The sequence below is a fragment of the Pseudophryne corroboree genome, chromosome 3 (assembly GCF_028390025.1).
Source record: "Pseudophryne corroboree isolate aPseCor3 chromosome 3, aPseCor3.hap2, whole genome shotgun sequence".
In the NCBI taxonomy this organism is placed as follows: domain Eukaryota; kingdom Metazoa; phylum Chordata; class Amphibia; order Anura; family Myobatrachidae; genus Pseudophryne; species Pseudophryne corroboree.
This window is the reverse complement of record NC_086446.1, coordinates 448,258,631-448,280,642: the sequence shown is the minus strand read 5'-3', so window position 1 is coordinate 448,280,642 and position 22,012 is coordinate 448,258,631. Positions and strand designations below refer to the sequence as shown.

Here is a 22,012-nt window from a genome sequence, read left to right as displayed (position 1 = left end):
GGGGTGGGCCTCCCCCTGGGGTATCCCAGGGTGGAAGGCAGATTGCTACAGTTTACCCAGGTTTGGTTGATGACCACTTCAGACGCCTGGGTACGGGAAGTCATCACTCACGGATACGCTATATCCTTCAAGACACGTCCCCCTCCTCGCTGTTGCCTTACGGACATCCCTTCGGATCAGGTGAAAGCAGCAACTCTACGTTTAGTGGTACAATCCCCCCTGGACACGGGAGTGGTAGTGCCAGTGCCTCTGGCTCAGAGGGGCAGGGGGTACTATTCAACACTGTTCCAAGTCCCCAAAACGAATGCTTCCTCCCGGCCCATTCTCAACCTCAAATTTTGAACAAATTTGTGAGGGTCTCCAAGTTCGTATGGAGACCCTTCGCTCTATTGTCCTGGCTTTGGAACTATATGGTACATGGACTATATGGTATCCCTGGATATACAGAATGCCTACCTGCATATCCCTATTGCCATGTCAGTAATACCTGCAGTTTGCTATTGTCAATCTCCATTACCAATTCCGGGCCTTACCGTTTGGTCTGACCACGGCTCCGCGAATTATCACCAAGGTCATGGCGGTTATGACAGCTTCACTCCGCCGTCGGGGCACCAGGATCCTGCCGTATCTGGAAAACTTGCTGATCCTGGCCAATTCCCCAGACTTTCTCCTCCGTCATATGGATTTGACGGTCCAGTTTCTGCAAGCCCATGGATGGCTCATCAACTGGAAGAAATCATCCCTGGTCCCTGCCCAGAGCATAGTGCACCTTGGAGCTTTGTTGGACACACACAACCAGAGGTTGTTTTTGTCACAGGAGAAAGTCCTGAAACTTTAGGACAAGATACGTTGCTTCCTCTCTCGTCCGCGTGTGTTGATACACTCAGCGATGCAAGTACTAGGCCTCATGGTGTCGGCTTTCGACATGGTGGAGTACGCTAAATTTCATTGCCGCACTCTGCAGAAACTGATTCTTGTCAAGTGGGATGGCCTGCCTCACCGGATCAGGTCTCAAATGATCTCCTTGTCAGCGGAGGTCCGTCTGTCACTGACCTGTGGCTACAGGACCAACAATTGAGCAGAGGTCGTCCCTTCTGGATCTCCAACTGGGTCCTTCTGATGACGGATACCAGTCTGAGGGGTTGGGGCGCGGTGTTGGAGCAACACTCTCTTCATGGTCGGTGGACCAGGGAGGAGTTTCTCCTCCCGATAAACATTCTGGAGTGGCGGGCAGTGTTCAACGCTCTGCAACTGGCCCGGCATGGCAATGATGGACGTCTCAAAGAGTCTTCAATGGGCGGAACGCCATCCTCCAGCCATATCGGCAGTGTTCATTCCGGGGGTCCTCAACTGGGAAGCGGACTTCCTCAGTTGTCAGTACGTACACGCCGGAGAGTGGAGCCTTTATCTAGAAGTATTTCAGCTCCTAGTGGACAAGTGGGGCCAACCAGACATAGACCTGATGGCGTCTCGACACAATCACAATGTTCTGGTCTTCGGAGCAAGAACAAGGGATCCTCAAGCAGCGTTCATGGACGCACTGGCAATTCCATGGAACTTCCGGCTGCCGTACGTGTTCCCTCCGGTGTCACTCCTGCCAGGGTAATAAGGAAGTTCAAGCAAGAAGGATGAATCCTACATCTGATAGCTCCAGCGTGGCCCAGACGGCATTGGTTGTCAGACCTACGGGGTCTCTTGCTAGAGCACAATGACCAGACCTCCTCGTTCAGGGCCCTTGTGTCTACCAGGATTAGGCCCGACTGGCTTAGATGGCGTGACTCTTGAAGCTTCCGTACTAAGGGCCAAAGACTTTTCTGAGGCGGTCATTCAAACTATGTTGAAGGCCCGTAAGCCGTCTTCTGCTCGGAATTACCATAGGGTCTGTAATTCTTACTTTACTTGGTGCGCATCTAACAATTATGACATTTACAAGTTTAGTACGGCCAATCTTTTGGCCTTCCTACAACAGGGCCTGGACTTGGGCCTTCGGCTGGCCTCCCTCAAGGTTCATATTTCTGCCTTGCCAGTATGGTTTCAGAGAAAAATTGCGACTCTGCCTGATGTTCATACATTCACTCATGGTGTTTTGTGGATTCAACCTCCGTATGTCCCACCCATGGCTCCTTGGGATTTGTCGGTGGTTCTGGAGGCATTGCAAGAATCTCCGTTTGAACCTCTTGCATATGCGGACCTTAAGTGGCTTTCTCTCAAGGTCTTGTTTCTGCTGGCTATTGCCTCTGCTAGTTGGGTGTCGGATTTGGGTGCCTTGTCTTGTAGGTCCCCCTATCTGAATTTTCACCGTGATCGGGCGGTTCTTAGAACGCGCCCTGGTTATCTACCTAAGGTGGTGTCTTATTTACACCTTAACCAGGAGATTGTGGTTCCGGCCTTGGTCTTTCCTGACTTGTCCTCCAAAGAGAGGTCTTTGGATGTGGTACGGGCTCTCCATATCTATGTGAAGAGGACAGCCTCCGTTAGGAAGTCTGATTCTCTCTTTGTACGGTTTGGTTTTCACAAACGGGCAGGCCTGCTAACAAGCAGACCTTGGCCAGATGGATTAGAATGGTTATTGCACATGCTTATGTACAGGCTGGTCTTCCAGCTCCTGCTACCATCAAAGCCCATTCTACTCGGTCTGTTGGACCTTCTTGGGCGGCCCGCCGTGGTGCGACCCTTGAACAATTGTGCAAGGCGGAAAGGAGATTTATGGTAAGAACTTACCTTTGTTAAATCTCTTTCTGCGAGGTACATTAGATTCCACAGGGCGCCCACCCTGACGCACTTAGATTCTTTGAGTTGGTATGGCATTTGCCGCTGATATCTTCTCCTGTCGTGAGAATGTGGTGTCTGTGGCTACTAACTGTTGTCATCTCTTTTACCTGCTACTGCATTGAACTGGTTAACAAAACTGAGCTCCTGTGCATGGAGGCGGGGTTATAGAGGAGGCGGCGCTGAGCATCTTGGGAACAGTCAAAGCTTTTAGCCTCTTGGTGCCTCGGATCAAGATCCTACTCTACACCCCCCAATGTTATTCCCTGTGGAATCCAGTGTACCTCGCAGAAAGATATTTAACAAAGGTAAGTTCTTACCATAAATCTCCTTATTTCAGCATTGCTAGTAATGTCACAGTCCTAATAGATCATTGGTTCCAGAGCCAGATTAATAAGAGGGGACCTGGGTGATTGCCCAGGTCCCCCCACATAGCTACATCACCAGCATGGGAGACACTGTGGCATATGTGAACTGGGGGTTCTGTGTGGCATAACGTGACCACCAACGTGTCATAGATCCACATGACCTAAGCCTCATGGGAAGTTATACTAGTACAAGTTGAGTATCCCATATCCAAATATTCCGAAATACAGAATATTCCGAAATACAGACTTTTTTGAGTGAGACTGAGATAGTGAAACCTTTGTTTTCTGATAGCTCAATGTACACAAACTTTGTTTAATACACAAAGTTATTAAAAATATTGTATTAAATGACCTTCAGGCTGTGTGTATAAGGTGTATATGAAACATAAATGAATTGTGTGAATGCAGACACACTTTGTTTAATACACAAAGTTATTAAAAATATTGGCTAAAATTACCTTCAGTCTGGGTGTATAAGGTGTATATGGAACATAAATGCATTCTGTGCTTAGACTTAGGTCCCATCTCCATGATATCTCATTATGGTATGCAATTATTCCAAAATACGGAAAAATCCGATATCCAAAATACCTCTGGTCCCAAGCATTTTGGATAAGGGATACTCAACGTGTATACTAAAGTCCAATATTGCAAAAAACAAACTAAGGCCCAAATGTATTAAGCCTTAAAAAGTGATAAAGCAGAGACGAATAGAGATAAAGTACCAACCACTCAGCTCCTAACTGTCATTTTTCAAACACATCCTGTAACATGACAGGAAGCTGATTGACTTGTACTTTATCACTATTTATCACTCTCCACTTTATCACTCTTTAAGGCTTAATACATTTGGACCTCAGTCGGCATATATGAAAAATGACCTTCCACCCTAATCGCCTTGTCAAGACTATTAAAATAACAATATTAACTTCATAATTTTATTCCCAAAAATAAACACAGTACACACGGGCACACTGCTATTGGTCCTTTTTTTTTATCAATGATGATACTGAAACAAGGTTCTTTTTATCAACACCAGCTACAATTCCTCATTTCACACAACCTACTTTACATCAACACAATATATTTATCACAATGTAACACCAAAGTAAAAAAATAACATGTGACAATATCAATTGGACCACAGAAACACCACACTACAACAACCTGCCTCACCAATATCCAAAACGCAACAAGGTAAATGTTCTTGGGATACAACATTGGTGACAATGCTGGAACGGAACATGTACTGAGCACGCAATGTACAAGTAAAAATAACAGTGTATGAAATCATGTCTTGTACAACCCTCTTGAACTTTTTGCACACCCAAGGGATATGATACCCCTGGTTAACTTCGGCATTAAATCTAGGTTATTGTAGTACATGTCACACGGGAGGAATCTTCAGTTAAAGTAGATTAAGGATTAGTATAATTAACATTTCAATGTAAACAAAGGTGGTTCCCAACCTTACTGTGACACTGATATTAAATAATGCATATTCAATGACACCCCAATGTGTCACTGTAATGCTTTAAAAATCTAAGTGAATTAAAGCGACTTTGTATAATTGACAGTTAAAATATATAGCTCTTGCATAGACGCCATTGTATTTTAAGAAATGTATCTGTCACCTATAAATTCTTGTGACACATCCAACCTGGAATTGTGACAATCATTTAAATGATAGTTTTGTATAAACACCTGTCTTTAAGAGCTTCTTGATATACAAAATATTGCTTACCTTGATTTTATCATAGTTGAGTACAGATGAATGATTCTCAAGCTCTTTATAGATATGTGGAGTCAATAATCTCGCTATTTCTGGCCTCATGCGATGCTACAAAGTAGAAGATATCAGCATTAGTGGATCAATGATAGTAATAATCTCAATATAAATTCTGCTAATGCTGTTACTTCACATATAGGAAAATTCTGAATCGAACCATAGGGGACACAGGCTTCATACAGCGGGTATAGGCAGTGAAGAGGAGCCATGCACCAAACCGGTACCTTTTTTCCTTCCCAGCAGTAGCTCTGGCTCTTTCTCCCCTATTCCCCGCCCCGATAGGCCAGTTTTAGTTTGGTGCCTGCAGTAGCTGGCACTGTTAAACAGGGCTGCTTTTAAGCGGCTTCAACTTTTTTATTATTATTATTTTTTTACTTTTTGAGTGCTCCAGCAACCTCCAGCACTGGCGAGTGGGTCAGCATCTTCGGCCGGGTCCCTCTAAGCACACACGGAGCCACAGCCAGAAGCCACGGGGGTACAGGTGAGTGCGGCACCCAGCTTGCACCTACAACGGAGGACACCTTATTTAAGACCATTGACGCTGAGGTCCATGTCAGGAAGGGGAGGTGGGCTCTCCCTGTTAGCTCCTCCCCCATCCCTTTGGTGCTTTACCTCTGCAGGCATCCCGTCACTGGGTTTCTCATCCTCCTCTCCCCTGCCTAGTTGAAACGCTGTGGGCCATTTTTACTGCACTGACTGCTGCAGCTTGTCTCCGTAGAGTGGGTTCCTGGTCTCCCTGTATATCTCCTCCTCAGCGGTCAGGTTATACAATTCGCTCCATCCTGCCGACTGGGGTCTGGACTGTTGAGCAATAACAGCTCATTTTTATGTGCACTGATTGTACTGCGTGCCTGTTTCTGTTAGCAATATTCTTTCCTTCACTTTCTCTGTACTGTGTCTCTATTCTTTTCTGTCGGATATCTTATTGCATTACTGACTTTGCTGTTGTGGTTTCAGTGTTGTATTCCTCCTCTGCTAGGCTCCACTCATTTGTTCATTTGTGAGGCATTTACATTCAGTGCGCTGTCCCTGGATTGCACACCACTGTTATTTAACTTTGTGTGTGGGGATTGCCTTGGATTACTACACTATCGGCGGGATGTAATGGATTCCGAGATCACCGGAGGTGCAGGATACTGGACAAAATTGGATTCTTTTTTTTTCTAAAGGGGCAAACACTTACAAGCATGGTTTTGCCTTGTAAATGATTGCCCCTTTAAAAAACATCAGCCGGCATCCCACACCTCCAGCGATCTCGGACTCCATTACATCCCGCCGCATGTTTTCCAAGAGTAAAACACCCAAGGAGGGGGGTGCTCCTGTGTGGCATCTTTGCGGGATTTGTTCTGCTGTTTTCTCCTCAGGATCCAGAACACAATGGTCTCTGTATGTGGTGTTTTACAGAGACACAACGAGAGGTATCCTCAGCCACGGTTTCCAGCCAAGAACCAGCTTGGGCGACCTCTCTTTCACAGGTAATGTCTCAAATGGTGGATCAGCTTGCAGTCCCCGCACCGCTCACCCCACTTCTTGTTCATATCTGCAACTTTTCGCTATTGAACCACCATGAATGTGCTTCTTCTTTCAGTCGGTTAAGGGATTAGTGCAGGTGTCCACCTCTTTCCAGCAGATGCTGGATAAAGACCGAGCCTCCAAGCGCAGATCTTCAAGGCGATAAGGCATCTATTACTACACAACTCTTATTTTTTGGACTCTGAGGTTTCCTCAGACCACAAGGAAAATGTGTCCATTTCTTCAGACATTGAAACCTCTTCTGTCCTAGAGAAATCCCTGTCTCGGGTGGATGTGGCAGCGCTAATTCAGGATGAGGAACAAGTCCCTAAGTCAAAGGCTCCAGTATTCAAGTGTCAAAAGAGGGTTTCAGTAGAATTCCCTACTTGCGCGCAGCTTGAGGATCTTTTGGCGGAGGCTTGGGCTACCCCTAACAGGCGCTTTCAGGTCTCTAAGCACATAGCTGCTTTTTATCCGTTCCCAGCCGATGACAGTCTCAAGTGGGAGTCTCCTCCTTTGGTGGACATACACATTGCCCGCCTAGTTGAAAATACTACCCTGCCTATTCCTAACAAGGCTTCTCTTAAATATCCAGCAGGTAGGAAGTTGGAAACCTTCCTTAAGGTTATTTATTCCCATGACAGTGCTATCACATGGCCTGCTCTGGCATTAGCCTGTGTGGCTAAGAACCCAGCTACTGGCTTTGGTGACACATGACAGGGAGACAGCTTCCTATCTTGGTGAGCCGGCTATTGATACGGGGATCTTAACCTACAAGGTGTCAGCTAGGAGAGCCCTTTGGCTGTGTTACTGGCTGGCGGGCTGACACGTATTCTAAGAAGGCACTTGAGACTCTTGCTTATTGTCTCTGAACCGGAGTTAGACAAAACTGTGGCTACAGTGGCGACATCTAAGATAGCCTTTCTCCCTTTGGCTGCAGCCACTCGGTTTCATGTGTCTAAGGTTCGCTCCTTTCGTCCTTAGGGCAAGGCCAAGGGCCATCCATTTTCCACGTTCCAGGGTTCTTCCTCCAATGACTCCAAGAATTTGGAGGCTCGCCCACTAAACCAGCCGACACGCCTAAAGCATGATGGGGCAGGCCTCCACCTTGGGGTCCGCTGCATGTGAGGCTGGTTTCTACTTTTCTCCAACACCTGGTTGGCGACCACATCGGAATCCTGGTTATGTGGCATAGTCTCCCAAGGCTAAGCTCTAACCTTCAGGGAAAGTCCTCTGCTGAAGTTTTTTCCACAGAGTTTCCCCAGCGAAAGCAATGCGGGACTCCATTCACTCTCTCTTATCCTCTGGGGTAATTGTTCCGGCCCCCCTGGCACAGAGAGGCATGGGCTGCTATGCCAACCTCTTCTTGGTTCAGAAGCCGAAAGCCTCCTTTCAGCCAATCCTCAACCAGAAGACCCTCAACAGATACTTATGGGTTCCAACGTCCCACATTGAGTCTCTAAGGTCCATTATTCTGGCGCTGGAATCTGCGGAGTTTATGGCCTCCTTGGATATACAGGATGCCTATTTGCATGATCCTATCCTCAGCAACCAGCGCTTTCTTTGATTTGTGGTTCGGGGGAAACAGTACCAATTGCCTTGTGGACTTTCAATGGCTCCTCGTGTCTTCATGAAAGTCATGGCAGTCATGGCTGCTCATTTGCGGTGCAAAAGCATCAGGATTCTTCCTTACCTGGACAATTCTCCAGATATCCTCAGGGCACACCTTGGTCTGGCAACAACTTTTCTCCAGTCTCACAGATGGCTTATCAATTGGGGGAAATCGTCCTTGATGCTATCTCAACAGATGTTCCATATGGGGAGTTTGCTGGACTCCAAAGTTCAGAGGGACTTCCTTCCAGCGGACAAGCTTTGCGACCTACAGGCCAGAATTTGCAGGTTTTTACTTCCCTGCCGAGTGTTGATTCATTTCTGCATGAGGATCATCTTCATCTTTGACATGGTGGAGTATGCCCAGTCTCGCTCCCAGCCCCTTCAGATGGAGATTCTGGCCTGATGGAACAAATACCATCAGCAAATCAAAACATAGACTATCATCCTCTCTCAGTAGGTCTTGCTCTCCCTCTTGTGGTGGCTTCAGAGGTCCCACTTGGATAAGGGCCATCCCTTTTGGGTACAGGATTGGGTTCTCCACACTATTGACGCCAGTCTGTGTAGCTCGGAGGCAGTCCCCTGTCAAGATCGGTGGACCGCTCCGGAAAACTGACTGTCGATCAACATTCCGGAACTTCAAGCGGTCTTCAGAGCTCTTTGTCTAGCTCTATCACTCCTCCAACATTGTCCGGTCCAGGTACAGTTGGACAACGTGACAGCCGTCGCCTACATAAACCATCAAGGTGATACTCGCAGTCATGGTGCCATAAGGGAGGTGAGTCACATTGGGCAGAGCGTCATCTACCATCTCTGTTGACAGTCTTCATTCCCGGAGTACAAAATTGGGAAGCGGACTTCCTCAGCCGCCAGGAAATTCACTCCGGCGAGTGGGCACTTCGCCTTTCAACTCCTGGTTCATCACTGGGGCTTGCCGGACTGATGAGTTAAAATTTGAAAAATTTGTCTCTAACAGAATGCTTTCTTCACTAGGGCATCTGGGTCTTGAGAAAGGGCCATGCTGGGCCTGAAACGTCGACACATGCTATGGTGACGTATGATGTCTTGATAAATCTGATTCTTTACTTTATTAAGAAGACTTGTGAGTGCACGCTCCATGTATTGTGTGTGTGTATGTATATATATATATATATATATATATATATATATATATACACACACACATATACACGTGTGTATGTTATTATGGCTTATATTTTTGACTAACAAACTGAGCAATGGGTGAAAGCGCTTTTTGTACACAACCACAATACCCTGACATATGGCTCATATCGGCCCCAAATTATCTGATTTCCCAGTGATTTCAACCGAAATTTAGTACACATTCCAAATACTAGGTCTTGCCATGGGATTCTGCTAGTGGCAGGAAACGCTTATCATAACATCAGCCATAATTTGTATTAATAACCACAAGCACACAGAATGCTGTGTAACATATCTTCATGTTTATGTCTGTTCCTTACCTGGTAGTTTAGACGCACGAATGGTAGATTTGAATGGATGAGACGTTCAAACAGTGATACTTCAAGGTTAAAGTTCTTGGCCAAGTCATATACATTAGCACTAGGCCTCAGCTGGAATATAATGTAAGAATGTCAATGCTTGCCCTAAATAGAGCAGTGACTTATTATTATTGTACCTGGCTTTGCTGAATTAATGTAGTGAGAAATATTCAGACATGGTTGGTGAAGGAAAATGACTACTATACTAAATGTTGAAATATAGTAAAACAATTATTTTGTTATACATGGAAATTTGTCTCTACAATAATCGAAAAAAATTTTTTAATATCAGTTGTCTGATAACATGTATAGATTGCAGTGTTATGCAAAGGCCACAGTGCAGCAACAGGCAGCAATGGGTATTGGTCTGATGTTGCAGTGGGTGGCCACAATTCCAATTTGGTGCACAATATTGATCCAACTTAGCAGTCATACCCAGGATTAGAACCCATGACCTGTTACACTGACAGCAGACACTATAGTGATGGAGCTATTTGCTCCTATACAGGAAGCATGAGAATTCTAACTATGTGAAGTTGTGTGTAGTTGTCAGAGCAATAACTCCATATAGTTAGAATTCTCATATTTCCTATACAGGAGCAAATAGCTTCATCAGTAAGGTGTCTGCTGTCAGTGTAATAGGTTGTGGTTTCTAATCCTGGGTATGATGCTTGTAAAATGTGTATCTACAGTATAATAAAAAGGGTGTGATTTGTAAGGTGCAGGGACCAGTGAGGAAGTCGGCCACTGAAGAGATAGCAGCAACTATCAATTAACTTAATTCAATGGTGTTACAGAATGGGAGGAGAGGTGCCCCCTTCAGAGCAGGAGCCCGGCGGCAGATGACTCCATTGCCTCCCAGAGTTACGCCTCTGCATACATTCAGTTGCACAATATCTGGTGGTATGAACTCCATGCCTGCCATACATCCATCTAACTTAGAAGTCAGTTGTTGCTCTTCCTCTGCGAATTACAATCTATACGTATATATGACCTCACCTGCTGATGGTCCCCAATGAGAATAAGGTGCTGACAAGCTGAACTAAGTGTGGTTATTGTATGAGCCTCAAGGACTTCTGCTGCCTCTTCCACTATGACAATACGTGGCTCTACTTCTTGCAGAATACGACGATACTTGGCAGCACCTGGGCAGAGAGTGATCATAGCAGTGTGTAAGACCCCGGAGAGCATATAAATCATCACACAGTTACTAGTTGTCAAACACTCACTGACCTGTGGTTGTCATGCCGATGACCTGAGCTTGCTGAAGAATATGCAGGTCCTGCCGTTGTCTCAACTCCACTAAGCGATCTGCTAACTCCTGATAAGTCTTCTCATGAGTCAGTATTTTCTGACGAATATCCAGCTGGTAGAGTTGTATCCAATGTCTGTATAAGGGTAGAAATAAATATACAATAGATATTGGATTTTAGATGTGATTTTTTTTTTTTTTGGGGGGGGGGGGGGGGGAATTAAAAATCCTCTTGAAAGTAAAATTACACTAAAATACACCCACTTCCCACTAACACACATAGCCATGTTAGAAATCAACCACTCCCATCACCTGTCAGTTCCCATTTGAGGATACGTTGGCATTTTAAGCCCCACTGACAGCCATCCCATTTACACAGGAGGTGTTGGGAGTAATAAAATCTAAATATTCCTGCTTACTCATGCATGCACACTGGCTAATGATTAGGGGGTTCAGGATCTCACAGGTGTATTGGATCCCGGACCCCAACAAATCTGCAAGTACATAACTATTACACAATACTGTACTCAGAAGATTTCAGTTTACCTGCATTATTGATAATTAAAATCTCATTTTGGTGCCTATGACAAAGGTGTTGATACTTGGACTTAAACTGATACTTCCAGCAATCTCTAATTATAATTTTTATAATGTCAGTGCTAATGGCCATAGAGATGCTAATTTTTTCTTTACGGAGTGCCTCTATCACCTGTACAGTCTCCAGCGCATATTTAGGTCCAGACTCCACAGATCTTTCACTTGATCAACCTCGGCTTCTGTCATTGCATCTAATTTTCTTAGTTCATTCTTCATCCTTTGTTTCCTCTTCTTCTTCTGCTTTGATGACATCTAGGAGGAAAAGCTATATGCTTACATTGGGTAAGTTTCCATTCTTTCAGAAGTGTCATTTACTAGAAGGTACACCTTGTGTAAGATAGGAGTTGTTGTGGTGAACTATTTATACCACAAAAAGACTTCTATATTCTATATACAAGTTATCGATAAGAGGATTTTTGGTACTTACCGATAAATCCATTTCTCTGAATCCTTTAGGGGACACTGGAGTCCTATACAGTAGGGGTGTGAAGCCTTGAACCGGAGGTGTGGCACAATCTTAAATTAGCATTGTCTGCACAGCCGGCTCCTCCCCCTTCACATCCCTCATCCCTCAGTTTGAAAAATTTGACTGAGAGAATAGGACATGACACTATAGCCCATGGCGAGGAACCGAATCGTACAACATATCAAACAGCGGCCAAGAACTCTTAACCGAATAACTAACGCTGTTTGCACGAACTGTTTACAACAAGAACTTTGAACACAGCAGGTCGACAGCACCGAGGCGGGCGTCCAGTGTCCCTTAGAGGATTCAGAGAAATGGATTTATCGGTAAGTACCAAAATCCTCTTTTCTCTTTCATCCACTAGGGGACACTGGAGTCCTATACAGTAGGGGACGTCCCAAAGTTTTCCCCTAGGGAGGGAGTGCTGTCGGTGGCCTGCAAAACTAAACGTCCAAACTTAGATTCTCCGGACGCAAAAGTATCAAACTTGTAAAATTTTGCGAACGTGTGGGCTGAAGACCACGTTGCCGCTCTGCAAAGTTGAGTAGTGGAAGCCCCCCTGGCAGCCGCCCACGAGGCACCCACTGATCGGGTAGTATGAGAACCCGTCTGAATCGGCACCTGTTTTCCACAGGAAATATAAGCCTACCGAATGGCAAGTCTAATCCATCTGGACAAAGTCTGCTTAGAGGCCGGCCAACCCTTCTTTGGCCCATCATAAAGAACAAACAAATGGTCCGACTTTCTGAAAGATGACGTAACCTGTACGTATACCCGTAAAGCTCGGACAACATCCAATGACACGTCCTCATCTGTGAGGCCCTGGAAAGATGGGACCACTATTGGCTGGTTTACATGAAACCCCGACACCACCTTCGGAAGGAAGTCTGCTCTTGTACGGAGTTCCGCCCTATCCTCATGAAAAACTAAGAAAGGGCTCTTACAGGATAAGGCTCCCAACTCGGAAACCCGCCTAGCCGAAGCCAAGGCAAGTAATAACGTGACCTTCCAAGAAATATATTTCAGGTCTGTACTTGTCAACGGCTCAAAGGTCGGTGACTTCAAATATTCTAACACCAAACCTAAGTCCCATGGTGCCGTGGGAGGACGAAAAGGGGGTTGAAGTCTCAGAACACCCTGTAAAAAGGTTTGAATCTCTGGCAAGGATGCTAGCCGCTGTTGAAAAAGTATGGAGAGAGCCGAAATCTGAACCTTCAAAGAGCCCAATCTGAGTCCTCCCTCTAGACCGGCCTGAAGGAACAATACAAGTCGCGATAAATGGAAATTTGATGAGTTCCATCCCCGTTCCTGACACCAAGCCATGTACCGTCTCCAAATCCTGTAGTAGTGCCTGGCTGTGACCGGCTTCCTAGCGGCAATCATTGTAGGAATGGCCGTTCGTGGGATCCCTCTGTCTCTTAAGATCCGGGTTTCAATAGCCACGCCGTCAAACGCAGCCTGTTTAGGTCGGGGTGCAGGAACGGTCCCTGAGATAGCAGGTCCTCTCTCTGAGGTAACCTCCAAGGATCCTCCGCCAGTAACCCTCGCAGGTCGGTGTACCAACTCCTGCGGGGCCAATCTGGAGCGATTAGAATAACCCACACTCGTTCCCGCTTTACTCTTTTCAGAACCCTGGGTATGAGTGGGAATGGTGGAAATATGTAAACCTTTCTGTAACACCACGGAAGTGTCAATGCGTCCACTCCTTCTGCTGCTGGATCTCGAGTTCTTGACACATATCTGGGCAGCTGATGGTTTTGTCGAGATGCCATTAGGTCCACCTGAGGTAGACCCCATCTTCTCACAATCATGTTGAAAATCCGTGGATGAAGGCACCACTCCCCCGGATGCATGTCCTGGCGACTGAGGTAATCTGCTTCCCAGTTCTCCACACCTGGAATGAATACTGCGGAGAGAATGATGTCTCGTCTTTCTGCCCACAACCAGATCTTTGTGGCCTCCTTTAACGCCATCCTGCTCTTTGTTCCTCCTTGACGGTTTATGTAAGCCATCGTCGTGACATTGTCTGACTGAATCCTGATGTTTTGATTCATGACTAAGTCTTCTGCTTAGAGAAGGGCATTGTAGACTGCTCTTAGTTCGATGATATTTATGGGTAATTTGCTTTCCTGTAGCGTCCATCGTCCCTGAAACTGAAGGTCGTCTAGGACGGCTCCCCAACCTCTGAGACTGGCGTCCGTCGTCAAGATCTTCCAATCCCAAATGCCGCATTTCTTGCCGGCTGTAAGGTTCTTGTGTGAAGACCACCATATCAAGGAGACCCTTACTTGTGGTTGAAGTCGAATTCTCCGATGGAGAAGCCAGTGTGAGCCTGCTCCCTGAGCAATGAGGTTCATTTGGAATGGTCGTGAATGAAGTCTGCCGTACTGGAGAGCTTCGAACGATGCCACCATCTTCCCGAGAAGTTGCACACAGAGGTGCAGAGAAACGGTCTGCGTCCTCAGTACCTGAGCCACTAACCTCTGTAGGTCCTGTACTTTGTTCTCTGGTAGGAACACACATAATAGGACCGTGTCCAAGATGAGACCGAGGAATTGGATCCGTTGAGTCGGTATGAGGTTGGACTTTTTGAAATTGACAATCCATCCATGTTGAATTAGAAATTGATGGGATGTCTGAACATCCTTGAGCAGTCGATTCTGAGATGGAGCTTTGATCAGTAAATCGTCCAGATAAGGTATAATCGTGACCCCCAACAGTCTTAGTCCTGCCACCATGATCGCCATGATCTTTGTGAAAATTCTTGGGGCTGACGCTAGACCGAACGGCAAGGCCCGGAATTGGTAGTGCTCCGCCACCAGTGCGAACCGTAAGTAAGCCTGGTGAGGAGTCCAGATTGGGATATGCAGATATGCATCCTTTATGTCCATGGATACCATGAACTCGCTTGGTTCTAAGCCTGCAATAACTGATTGGATTGATTCCATCTTGAATCTGTAGACTCTTAAAAACTGGTTGAAAACTTTTAAATTGAGAATTGGTCTGACCGTCCCGTCTGGTTTTGGCATGACAAAAAGATTGGAATAGAACCCCGTTCCTCTCTGAGAAGCGGGAACCGGAATAATGACCTCTGCTTGTAGTAATTTTTGAATTGCTGTCCGGAGTGCCCTTGCTTTTTGAGGGCACTGAGGCATACCTGTTGTAAAAAACTGACTGTGAGGCCTCTGTTGAAATTCCAGTTTGTATCCCTGAGAGATTAAGTTGTTCACCCAAAGCTCTGGTGAGGTTTTGGCCCAGATGTCCTGAAAACCTTCCAGTCGGCCGCCCACCAAGGGGGACCCCAGGTGAGCTGGGAGGCCGTCATGCCACGGTCTTGTCAGCAGGTTTATCCTGCTTTCTGGTTGCTGCCTGCGAGTGGCATCTACCTCTGCCCCCGCGTGCTTGTGTACCGAAACCTCTACCTCGGGCTCGAAAGGACTGTGATCTAAATGAAGTAAACGATGGTCCCGAATAACCTCTCCTAGTTTGTGGAGCGGTTCCCGTATAAGGAGTAGGCAGAAAAGTGGACTTCCCCGCTGTAGCCTGCGAAATCCACTTGTCCAGCTCTGGTCCGAACAGCATTTCACCCCCAAAGGGAATGGATTCTACCGCCTTCTTGGTGTCAGAGTCTCCTTGCCATTCTCTGAGCCATAAAATCCTCCTAGCCGATATGGCCGATGCAGATATGCGCGATTCTATTCTGCTAATATCCTTAGAAGCTTGACACAAGTATGTAGCAGATTCCCGAATGTGTTCCGCCAACTGTGTAATCTCTTCTAAGCTAATTTCCTCCTCAATAGCTTGCACTATACGGCCGGACCATGCACCCATGGCCTTGTTGACCCAAGCACAGACGATCACAGGTCTCTGCGCTGCACCTGCTGCTACAAATATTGATTTTAACGCAGTCTCAACTTTACGTTCGGACGCATCCTTTAAAGTAGTTACGTTAGGAATTGGCAAGATTGTCTTCTTTGACAACCTTTCTAGGGAAGCATCCACTACCAGCGGAGATTCCCACTTGTCCATTACACCCCTAGGTAGGGGGTAAGTTACCTGAAACCGTTTCGGAAATTGAAAACGTTTGTCAGGTTGTTTCCAAGCCTCTTCCATCTGAGATTGGAGGGATTTAGGAATGGGAAACTCTGCTGAACGCGGCTTCTGGGATTCGAACAAATCGAATTCTTTTGGCTCCCGGATTTCCGCTTCCTTAAAGCTTAGTCCTTTACTGCATCAATTAAGGAATCCAGACCCGAGATCGACGAGTCTTCTTCAGGAAAATCGGCGTCTAGGATGAGTTCAATTAACTCACCTTCTTCCGTATCCGGAAGAAAACCCTCTTCCTCCTCAGATTCTGGTATAATAGGAAGAGTTCTTTTAACAGCCTTGCGCACAGTCGTCTCAGCGTGTGCGGGCGGCGTTAACTTGATGAGAAATTCCACCATTGTCTTTGAGAATCCCGCAGCCCATTCCGATTGCTGTTTGCGGGATTCTGCCATTTCCTTGGAGATTCTATTAGCAAGGTTGTCCTCCCATGCCTTAGCCAGAGCACTGCTCCCAGGTAGAGCGTCCTTGTCTAAGCAGGAGTCGCACACCCCGGAGCTGCCGACCCGCGTGCTCTTCTTGTTACATTTCGTACAAACATAGCAGGTCTTTGAGGTCTTGGTAGCCTTAGACATGTTGTTTTTGTTATTTTAAAACCCCTTATCAGGGTATTACGCAGCGCTTTCACCCTTTAAACTAAGAAGAGAAAGACTGGGAGATGACGGTAGCGAAGGTATTGGATCCGGCTGGAATTACCTGTCCCCTTTTATAAAAGGAACAGTTAAAAAAAAAAAAAAAAATAAGAATTTACTTACCGATAATTCTATCTCGTAGTCCGTAGTGGATGCTGGGGACTCCGTCAGGACCATGGGGAATAGCGGCTCCGCAGGAGACAGGGCACAAAAGTAAAAGCTTTAGGATCAGGTGGTGTGCACTGGCTCCTCCCCCTATGACCCTCCTCCAAGCCTCAGTTAGGATACTGTGCCCGGACGAGCGTACACAATAAGGAAGGATTTTGAATCCCGGGTAAGACTCATACCAGCCACACCAATCACACTGTACAACCTGTGATCTGAACCCAGTTAACAGCATGATAACAGCGGAGCCTCTGAAAAGATGGCTCACAACAATAATAACCCGATTTTTGTAACAATAACTATGTACAAGTATTGCAGACAATCCGCACTTGGGATGGGCGCCCAGCATCCACTACGGACTACGAGAAATAGAATTATCGGTAAGTAAATTCTTATTTTCTCTGACGTCCTAAGTGGATGCTGGGGACTCCGTCAGGACCATGGGGATTATACCAAAGCTCCCAAACGGGCGGGAGAGTGCAGATGACTCTGCAGCACCGAGTGAGAGAACTCCAGGTCCTCCTCAGCCAGGGTGTGCCCCTGACCAAGTAGCAGCTCGGCAAAGTTGTAAAGCCGAGACCCCTCGGGCAGCCGCCCAAGATGAGCCCACCTTCCTTGTGGAATGGGCATCTACATATTTTGGCTGTGGCAGGCCTGCCACAGAATGTGCAAGCTGAATTGTACTACACATCCAACTAGCAATCGTCTGCTTAGAAGCAAGAGCACCCAGTTTGTTGGGTGCATACAGGATAACAGCAAGTCAGTTTTCCTGACTCCAGCCGTCCTGGAAACCTATATTTTCAGGGCCCCGACAACATCTAGCAACTTGGAGTCCTCCAAGTCCCTAGTAGCCGCAGGTACCACAATAAGCTGGTTCAGGTGAAACGCTGACACCACCTTAGGGAGAAACTGGGGACGAGTCCGCAGCTCTGCCCTGTCCGAATGGACAATCAGATATGGGCTTTTGTGAGACAAAGCCGCCAATTCTGACACTCGCCTGGCCGAGGCCAGGGCCAACATCATGGTCACTTTCCATGTGAGATATTTCAAATCCACAGATTTGAGCGGTTTAAATCAATGTGATTTGAGGAATCCCAGAACTACGTTGAGATCCCACAGTGCCACTGGAGGCACAAAAGGGGGTTGTATATGCAGTACTCCCTTGACAAACTTCTGGACTTCAGGAACTGAAGCCAATTCTTTCTGGAAGAAAATCGACAGGGCCGAAATTTGAACCTTAATGGACCCCAATTTGAGGCCCATAGACACTCCTGTTTGCAGGAAATGCAGGAATCGACCGAGTTGAAATTTCTTCGTGGGGCCTTCCTGGCCTCACACCACGCAACATATTTTCGCCACATGTGGTGATAATGTTGTGCGGTCACCTCCTTCCTGGCTTTGACCAGGGTAGGAATGACCTCTTCCGGAATGCCTTTTCCCTTAGGATCCGGCGTTCAACCGCCATGCCGTCAAACGCAGCCGCGGTAAGTCTTGGAACAGACATGGTACTTGCTGAAGCAAGTCCCTTCTTAGCGGCAGAGGCCATGAGTCCTCTGTGAGCATCTCTTGAAGTTCCGGGTACCAAGTCCTTTTTGGCCAATCCGGAGCCACGAGTATAGTTCTTACTCCTCTACGTCTTATAATTCTCAGTACCTTAGGTATGAGAAGCAGAGGAGGGAACACATACACCGACTGGTACACCCACGGTGTTACCAGAACGTCCACAGCTATTGCCTGAGGGTCTCTTGACCTGGCGCAATACCTGTCCAGTTTTTTGTTCAGGCGGGACGCCATCATGTCCACCTTTGTCTTTCCCAACGGTTCACAATCATGTGGAAGACTTCCCGATGAAGTCCCCACTCTCCCGGGTGGAGGTCGTGCTGAGGAAGTCTGCTTCCCAGTTGTCCACTCCCGGAATGAACACTGCTGACAGTGCTATCACATGATTTTCCGCCCAGCGAAGAATCCTTGCAGTTTCTGCCATTGCCCTCCTGCTTCTTGTGCCGCCCTGTCTGTTTACGTGGGCGACTGCCGTGATGTTGTCCCACTGGATCAATACCGGCTGACCTTGAAGCAGAGGTCTTGCTAAGCTTAGAGCATTGTAAATTGCTCTTAGCTCCAGTATATTTATGTGGAGAGAAGTCTCCAGACTTGATCACACTCCCTGGAAATTTTTTCCTTGTGTGACTGCTCCCCAGCCTTTCAGGCTGGCATCCGTGGTCACCAGGACCCAGTCCTGAATGCCGAATCTGTGGCCCTTTAGTAGATGAGCACTCTGCAGCCACCACAGAAGAGACACCCTTGTCCTTGGAGACAGGGTTATCCGCTGATGCATCTGAAGATGCGATCCGGACCATTTTTCCAGCAGATCCCACTGAAAAGTTCTTGCGTGAAATCTGCCGAATGGAATCGCTTCGTAAGAAGCCACCATTTTTCCCAGGACCCTTGTGCAATGATGCACTGACACTTTTCCTGGTTTTAGGAGGTTCCTGACTAGCTTGGATAACTCCCTGGCTTTCTCCTCCGGGAGAAACACCTTTTTCTGGACTGTGTCCAGAATCATCCCTAGGAACAGCAGTCTGAGACAGCTGCGATTTTGGAATATTTAGAATCCACCCGTGCTGTCGTAGAACTACTTGAGATAGTGCTACTCCGACCTCCAACTGTTCTCTGGACCTTGCCCTTATCAGGAGATCGTCCAAGTAAGGGATAATTAAGACGCCTTTTCTTTGAAGAAGAATCATCATTTCGGCCATTACCTTGGTAAAGACCCGGGGTGCCGTGGACAATCCAAACGGCAGCGTCTGAAACTGATAGTGACAGTTTTGTACCACGAACCTGAGGTACCCTTGGTGAGAAGGGCAAATTGGGACATGGAGGTAAGCATCCTTGATGTCCAGGGACACCATATAGTCCCCTTCTTCCTGGTTCGCTATCACTGCTCTGAGTGACTCCATCTTGATTTGAACCTTTGTATGTAAGTGTTCAAATATTTCAGATTTAGAATAGGTCTCACCGAGCCGTCTGGCCTCAGTACCACAATATAGTGTGGAATAATACCCCTTTCCTTGTTGTAGGAGGGGTACTTTGATTATCACCTGCTGGGAATACAGCTTGTGAATTGTTTCCAATACTGCCTCCCTGTCGGAGGGAGACGTTGGTAAAGCAGACTTCAGGAACCTGCGAGGGGGAGACGTCTCGAATTTCCAATCTGTACCCCTGGGATACTACTTGTAGGATCCAGGGGTCCACTTGCGAGTGAGCCCACTGCGCGCTGAAACTCTTGAGACGACCCCCCACCGCACCTGAGTCCGATTGTACGGCCCCAGCGTCATGCTGAGGACTTGGCAAAAGCGGTGGAGGGCTTCTGTTCCTGGGAATGGGCTGCCTGCTGCAGTCTTCTTCCCTTTCCTCTATCCCTGGGCAGATATGACTGGCCTTTTGCCTGCTTGCCCTTATGGGGACGAAAGGACTGAGGCTGAAAAGACGGTGTCTTTTTCTGCTGAGATGTGACTTGGGGTAAAAAAGGTGGATTTTCCAGCTGTTGCCGTGGCCACCAGGTCCGATGGACCGACCCCAAATAACTCCTCCCCTTTATACGGCAATACTTCCATGTGCCGTTTGGAATCTGCATCACCTGACCACTGTCGTGTCCATAAACATTTTCTGGCAGATATGGACATCGCACTTACTCTTGATGCCAGAGTGCAAATATCCCTCTGTGCATCTCGCATATATAGAAATGCATCCTTTAAATGCTCTATAATCAATAAAATACTGTCCCTGTCAAGGGTATCAATATTTTCAGTCAGGGAATCCGACCAAGCCACCCCAGCGCTGCACATCCAGGCTGAGGTGATCGCTGGTCGCAGTATAACACCAGTATGTGTGTATATACTTTTTAGGATATTTTCCAGCCTCCTATCAGCTGGCTCCTTGAGGGCGGCCGTATCTGGAGACGGTAACGCCACTTGTTTTGATAAGCGTGTGAGCGCCTTATCCACCCTAAGGGGTGTTTCCCAACGCGCCCTAACTTCTGGCGGGAAAGGGTATAACGCCAATAATTTTCTATCGGGGGAAACCCACGCATCATCACACACTTCATTTCATTTATCTGATTCAGGAAAAACTACAGGTAGTTTTTTCACACCCCACATAATACCCTCTTTTGTGGTACTTGTAGTATCAGAAATATGTAACACCTCCTTCATTGCCCTTAACATGTAACGTGTGGCCCAAATGGAAAATACGTTTGTTTCTTCACCGTCGACACTGGAGTCAGTGTCCGTGTCTGTGTCGACCGACTGAGGTAAATGGGCGTTTTAAAGCCCCTGACGGTGTTTGAGACGCCTGGACAGGTACTAATTGGTTTGCCGGCCGTCTCATGTCGTCAACCGACCTTGCAGCGTGTTGACATTATCACGTAATTCCCTAAATAAGCCATCCATTCCGGTGTCGACTCCCTAGAGAGTGACATCACCATTACAGGCAATTGCTCCGCCTCCTCACCAACATCGTCCTCATACATGTCGACACACACGTACCGACACACAGCACACACACAGGGAATGCTCTGATAGAGGACAGGACCCCACTAGCCCTTTGGGGAGACAGAGGGAGAGTTTGCCAGCACACACCAAAACGCTATATTATACAGGGACAACCTTATATAAGTGTTTTCCCTTATAGCATCTTAATATATAATAATATCGCCAAATAAGTGCCCCCCCCTCTCTGTTTTAACCCTGTTTCTGTAGTGCAGTGCAGGGGAGAGCCTGGGAACCTTCCTAGCAGCGGAGCTGTGTAGGAAAATGGCGCTGTGTGCTGAGGAGAATAGGCCCCGCCCCCTTTTCGGCGGGCTTCTTCTCCCGTTTTTCTGACAACCTGGCAGGGGTTAAATACATCCATATAGCCCCAGGGGCTATATGTGATGTATTTTTAGCCAGCATAGGTACTTTCATTGCTGCCCAGGGCGCCCCCCCAAGCGCCCTGCACCCTCAGTGACCGTTGGTGTGAAGTGTGCTGAGAGCAATGGCGCACAGCTGCAGTGCTGTGCGCTACCTCATGAAGACTGAGAAGTCTTCAGCCGCCGATTTCTGGACCTCTTCTCTCTTCAGCATCTGCAAGGGGGTCGGCGGCGCGGCTCCGGTGACCCATCCAGGCTGTACCTGTGATCGTCCCTCTGGAGCTAGTGTCCAGTAGCCTAAGAAGCCAATCCATCCTG

At 47.1% G+C, this 22,012-nt stretch overlaps 1 protein-coding gene across 2 annotated transcripts in view; it reads right to left on the bottom strand.

Annotated features, from left to right (window-relative positions):
* The window catches only part of ZNFX1 (zinc finger NFX1-type containing 1), a 162,973-nt gene that overhangs the window by 6,964 nt on the left and 133,997 nt on the right, over window positions 1–22,012 (bottom strand). For both annotated transcript variants that reach the window (XM_063960516.1, XM_063960517.1), the window contains exons 10-14: window positions 11,534–11,673; window positions 10,806–10,960; window positions 10,572–10,717; window positions 9,534–9,644; window positions 4,882–4,977 (exon numbers count right to left, since the gene is read on the bottom strand). In XM_063960516.1, the coding sequence (XP_063816586.1) occupies window positions 4,882–4,977; window positions 9,534–9,644; window positions 10,572–10,717; window positions 10,806–10,960; window positions 11,534–11,673 (648 nt within the window). The remainder of the gene's footprint in view (window positions 1–4,881; window positions 4,978–9,533; window positions 9,645–10,571; window positions 10,718–10,805; window positions 10,961–11,533; window positions 11,674–22,012) is intronic.